This window comes from Cetorhinus maximus, chromosome 11, assembly GCF_964194155.1.
Source record: "Cetorhinus maximus chromosome 11, sCetMax3.hap1.1, whole genome shotgun sequence".
In the NCBI taxonomy this organism is placed as follows: domain Eukaryota; kingdom Metazoa; phylum Chordata; class Chondrichthyes; order Lamniformes; family Cetorhinidae; genus Cetorhinus; species Cetorhinus maximus.
The window spans coordinates 32113228-32119427 of NC_135889.1; the positions used below are offsets into that span (position 1 = coordinate 32113228).

The window sequence follows — 6200 nt, forward strand, 5'->3', positions numbered from 1 at the left end:
ATTTGCCATCTTAGCCTTTTTAGTACATTCATCCAGAACGTCCACTTTAATTACCATTGTGGGTGTATTGCTGCTAAATGTGAACACAAAGGAAAGGTAGACATTTGCATAATTTCAATTGCATCAAGAAATTTCTGCTGTAAAAAGATCAGTTTAAAGGGAGAAAAAAGACAGTCTATTGATCTTTTTTGGATATATTTTCCTTGATTTGCTAATGTTCGTGAAACATTGACATGAGTATGAAGTAGGTTTCCCCTCTTTATGCAATACAAACACCTACAGTATTGTGTGGTTAATTAAGGAAAAGTCATAAAAGGTTTTGGGGTAGAAGCCTTTCTTGGGAATATCATGAAATGAGTGTGACATAACAGTGCATAAGATCAGCCCATGGTTTTCCCATCCTCAAAGGAAAATGGCTGGAGTTTAAAAAAAATACAGGGAGTGGGTGTGGGGGCAGGGGTGGAATCCAGATGCAACCTTGTTTCATGAAACTTTCCAACCATTTGATGAGAGACCTATTAGTTGTACCTTTAGCCAAACCAGAATTTCAGGCCCTTTGACTTTGCATTCAGGCTCTTTTCATTGGGTCATGAGAGTCCTCCATAAAATTGACCTAAATTTCTTAAAGCATCCACTTATGAATACTGTGGGTTGGACAGTTATCATGAGTCCTGAGGTGAGCATTTTCCACTTAACATTGGGTTCCCTCCTGTCATATAATAAAGCTAGTAAGCTCATATTTAAACTGCACCCTCCATACTCTTTATGTAAATTGAAACTCATTCTATTCCTTAGCACAACAAGGAAGATGATGAAAGCTCTCAAACTACATTGACACTTGTACCCTTTATGATAATGGGAGGCAACTGAAGACATACACAGTAAAATGTCAGTATCAATAGGATTGGAGTTGTACATAGAATGGGTGGAGATATGGGTGGAGAATGGGTAAGTACCGAGGATCAGAGGGACCTTGGTGTGCATGTCCACCGGTGCCTTAAGGTAGCGGGACAGGTAGATAAGATGGTTAAGAGGGCATTTGGGATAGTTGCCTTTATTAGCTGAGGCATAGAGGCTGGAACTGTATAAAATGCTGGTTAGGCCACAGCTAGAGTATTGCATGCAGTTCTGGAATCTGCATTATAGGAAGGATGTGATTACACTAGAGAGAGTGCAGAGGAGATTTACCAGGATGTTGCCTGGGATGGAGAGTTTTAGTTAGAGGAGAGATTGGATAGACTGGGGTTATTTTCCCTGGAGCAGAGGAGATTGAGGGGGGACATGATTGAGGTGTATAAAATTATGAGGGACATAGATAGGGTAGACAGGAAGGAACTTTTCCCCTTGGTGGAGGGATCACCAGGGAGCATAGATTTAAGGTAAGGGGCAGGAGGTTTAGAGGGGATGTGAGGAAGAGTTTTTTCACCCAGAGAGTGGTGGAAATCTGGAGCTCACTGCCTGAAAGGGTGGTAGAGGCAGATGCCCTCATAACATTGAAGAAATATTTGGATGTGCACTTGCGATGCCATGGCGTACAAGGCTATGGGCCTAGTGCTGGAAAATAGGATTAGAATAGTTAGGTACTTGTTTGACCGGTGCAGACTCGATGGGCCAAAGGGCCTTTTTCTGTGCTGTAGACCTCTTTGACTCTATGATTCTAGGTGGGGGCGCGAATGTGGTGCATTGCTGTCTTGCACTACTCTTTTGCTTCGCCAGGCCAAGAGAGAATTTCAAAACAGGTCCTCATGAAACTGAGTGTATATATTCTAAAGAATGAGCATAAATTACATATTTTCACCAGCTTTGGCGAATGCTTTTGATGGGAATGCTCCTTAAGAGGAAGGAGGACCAATGAACCTGACAACATAAATTACTTTTCAGCTTACTTTTCTAAGTATGGAGAGAAAAACAAAAACAACTGGAGAGTTTTAGTCATGTACAGCATGTTCAAATCTATTACATTGTTAGCTTATTAATATACCAAAGCATACGAATTAGGAGCAGGAGTACGTGTTAATGTATTGTAGTTAAAATGCATTCTTGAATGGGATACAACAGTTTGGTTCTCCCATTGGTTAAGCCTGCTTAGTCAAGCAATAACTAGATGTTGCAGAATTTAAAGTGTTCATTATTGGTATCCCCCTACTCAACACTATCCATCTTGAAATGAAACTCTTTAATATTTTTGTATCTTAAGTACATTCAGAAGAAACAATGGCGAGCATGTTAAAATGACAGCACTGTGGAAGATTTGCCAGACATCTTGTCTGCTTGTTGATTGATGGAAACTTTTGTCTGCAGTATGCAACGTTCAGGTTTTCTGGCAGATTTCTAAATTAATTCTTATCAAAGATCTACAATCTACAATTAACTTACTGAATGGCATATTAGAAAGATAGCAACTTATCCTGTTGTAATCAATTATTTCCTGACATAAATCACACTGTTGCATATTAATGATGTGTAGAACAAAACACATTGAGAAATTTTTCACTAGAAATAGAAGTTTTATGCGTTAAACATTTATTCCCATATTAAGCTACACAAGCATTTAATCTGAAATCAAATTGACAGATGACAGCACTTCTTTAATACTGAACAATCATTTTGTGAACAAAGGATATCATGCCCAGATTTTGCTGATATGCAAATGTGGCTCATTAAAATAACAAAGCATTAGATTACAGCGCATGATCTGGTTAGATATATAAACCTCACATTTCATATCCTAGCGTCATGTCCGTCAAACCAGCCCTTTGGGTGAAAATTCAAAATGGGAAAGGTAAGCCGGGTATTAATTATGAAATTTAGCAGCTCTTAGGTTTTTATTAGAGCTTTTTCGTCCGTTAGATTTTATCAAACTAACCTTCCTCTCCTCATTGCAGATTATTTTTTACGAGGACAAGAACTTCCAGGGCCAGTGCTATGAGTGCAGCACTGACTGTTCAGATCTGCATTCATTCTTTAGCCGATGTAACTCTATCCGAGTGGAAAGTGGTTGCTGGGTGCTTTACGAGAAAGCAAGTTACACTGGATATCAATACATTCTGACCAGGGGAGAGTATCCAGATTATCAGCACTGGAACGGATATAATGACAGTATTAAATCATGCCGTCTCATTCGCCATGTAAGTACTAGTTTAAGTAAAATAAAATAGTGAACCAAATATTTCAGGAGCCCACTCACTGACATTTTAAATGCTCTACTTAAATTCAGACCCCTGGGGAATTATTACAGACTTGCAAAAAATGCCAGTTATTTATTTTCAAAGTTGACATACAATCATCTTATTTTGCTAAATATGCATAATACTATGTGCATTAGTAAGATTATAATTGATTAAACAATATTATAGTAAATAGGTTTATATCCTGTAATGTTCAATGCTTAAACTACCCAGCGAGTGGTTGGAATGTGAAACTCGCCACCACAGGGAATAGTTGAAGCGAAAAGCACAGGTGAATTTAAGGGTAAACTAGATGGGTATATGAAGGAGAAAGGAGTTTAAGATAATGCTGATAGTTCTAGATGAAGAGGAGCGAGAAGTGACTCATGTGGAGCATAAGCACCAGCATGGATCAGTTGCGCCAAATGGCCTTTCTCTGTGCTGTAAATTCTGTCTAATTTAAAAAGATGTACTTGCATTGATATTTTCACTCATTGAGGCAAGGTTAGCCTTTCACATTGGGCAGACAGTGTCATTATCAGCACTCTCAGGCTGGGATTTTCCAGTCCTGCCCGTGGCAGGCATCTCACGGGTGGGACAGGAAAATTTGGAGAGTGGCTAAAAGTCAGTTGACTTTGGCGGCTGTTCTCCAAATTTTTCCATCCCACCAGCAATGATGCCCGCCGTTGGTGGGACTGGAAAATCCCGCCCACAGATTGGGTGCTGCTTGGATCTAAAGCCAAAATCCCTTTCTCTGACCCACTCTGTCGGACTTGGCTATTAAATAGCTGTTTCTTTTAGAAAGCCCAAGTGAACAGCTGGAAAATTCATGCCTGGTGTAAGAGGGAACGTCTTTCTAACATCGGGTCTAAGGCACTGTGATGGTGCATTCCACTGGGAGCTTTGTTCTACATCCACCTATACTGTATCTAACTTTGCATTGCTTGTTACTGACCCTGTGCGACAAAAGCAGAAACATTTTAATTTCCCAGCACTGATTACATTCAACATGAACATTACAAGCATTCCATGAACAACAAATAAAGTAAATTTGTATAAAACACTGATAATGCATTCAAAATGGCATCCCTGATTCTTTGTATCTAAGCATTATCGTGATTTGAGAACAGGGAACAAAATTACTGACTGCTGGGACACAGATTGACAGCTGCTGATAACATAGAAACTTGACCAAAACCAGAATAAAACCCCAACATGAACGTCAGTACATTTGAGTCAAATATATTGTTAAATAATAGCTTCTAACAACAGTGGTACAATACTCAATCTGTTTTTTTAGCTTATGACATCAGCTAAACGTTATTGCTATCTAATCATTGCTAAATATTTATTACTGTCCTGTGCCCAATGACTTCACGCTGCAACCATTATAGGCCAGTGTACTGTGCCGCTGGTTTGCCTAAATATGTGCTACTTATAGCATTATGATGATTTGTTTTATTAAACAGCTACACATTTTTAATAGTAGGAGAATTATAAATAATACAGTATGGAAGGGGACTATTTTGCTCTGATGCCGGTACTGCTGCTAATTCTTTCATTCATACTGTCAGCTGTAATTCCATTTCCCTGCCCATGCCCATATCGTTTCATAGTCTTTATTTTCAAATACTTTTCTAATTCTGTTGAATAATGCTATATTCACTGTTGGAATAACCACTTGTAAAGGATTCAGTGTTCTAATAGCTATGTTAAAATATGTCTGTTCTAACTTTCCCCCTCTTTCTAAATGAAAAACTTTCATTCAATATTAGCTCACAATTTATGGCAGCCTCTTACTAATGACTAATCTTACAATTTAGTGATTCACTTACCAAATTTTGTGATCTCTGGTGGAACTTAGGAAAGCTATAGTATTCTGCTACATATTTGTGAACTTTCCCTCTATGTTTTCCCTGTCAGTTTGACTGTTTATTTCCAGAAGTGAGTTATATAAAAGCCACCTAAGAAATAATCTTAGAAAGTCATTCATTTTGCATTATATACTTTCTACTCAAAAAATGACAGTGGAGATAAACTTTGACTTTGTGCGATAGTGTAAAATAGGCGATAACAAATTGACAAACCTGTTTTACATCTCGCCCTCCCAATTTGCATCTGCACTGAAGTCAATAAAAGTCATCAGATATGTAAAAAGGGCAATTGAGTCATTATTACATGTTTTAGATGATTTCACAAAGTCAAAATGACCCCAATGAATTTTTATTCATTTTGACTATCATCTTAATAAGAGGACTCACTAACATTTAAGCTATGTGATCGATTTTACACAATTACATTTCATATTTTTGTGAGCTTTGTTGAGGATTCGGCTGCAAAATAAATTTTAAAAATTAGTGCAATTTTCTATAACCAGGATCCAAAATAAAATAGCCAATGTAACAAAATGCACAGGTATAGAATGGGTGGTAGTCAGTCAGTTTTACATCTCTCCCAATTTTTATTTCCATTGAAGTCAATTGAGAATGATGTAAAATGTGCTGTTGGTTCATTATCACAGTTATACTATTACACCAAACCAAATCTTCCCATTGCAATTGCCTTAAGTCAAACAATGCCTATTGTATTTCAGTTGTATTGCCTAGAAGCAATTTAGCAGGTATCTAACTCCTTATAATATAAGTAAATTATTAACAATCATTTGTTCTATTTTAATACTGCAGGCTACTGGTGGTTTATACAAAATTAGAATCTACGAAAGGGCAGAGTTTGGTGGACAAATGGTGGAACTGACCGAGGATTGCCCCTCTATTCATGATCGCTTCCCTTACCGTGAACTGCAATCCTGCCAAGTGATGGAAGGTGCTTGGGCATTCTATGAACACCCTAATTACAGAGGGAGACAGTACCTGCTTGAGAGAGGAGAATACAGGCACTACAGTGACTGGGGTGCGAGCTTTCCCACTGTGGGATCTTGCCGTCGCATTATGGAGTTCTAGGAGGTCATGGCTGGTGGGCTTTCTTTCCCCATAGGATTGTATTTTAAAATCAAATAAAGTTTGAGAAGCAGCA

The 6200-nt window shown here is 38.2% G+C and overlaps 1 protein-coding gene across 1 annotated transcript; it reads left to right on the forward strand.

Moving 5' to 3' along the window:
• Window positions 1-2642: 2642 nt before the first annotated feature.
• LOC144686488 (gamma-crystallin S-1-like) lies at window positions 2643-6200 on the forward strand. Its single transcript, XM_078551761.1, has 3 exons — window positions 2643-2782; window positions 2886-3128; window positions 5852-6200. The coding sequence occupies exons 1-3, from the start codon at window positions 2774-2776 to the stop codon at window positions 6125-6127; spliced, it is 528 nt and encodes a 175-aa protein (XP_078407887.1). The 5' UTR covers window positions 2643-2773; the 3' UTR covers window positions 6128-6200.

Excerpts from the sequence above, each read along its gene's own strand:
- LOC144686488 (XM_078551761.1), top strand. Across the intron at positions 3,129-5,851 it reads CATGCCGTCTCATTCGCCAT|GCTACTGGTGGTTTATACAA; the intron begins GTAAGTACTAGT and ends TTAATACTGCAG.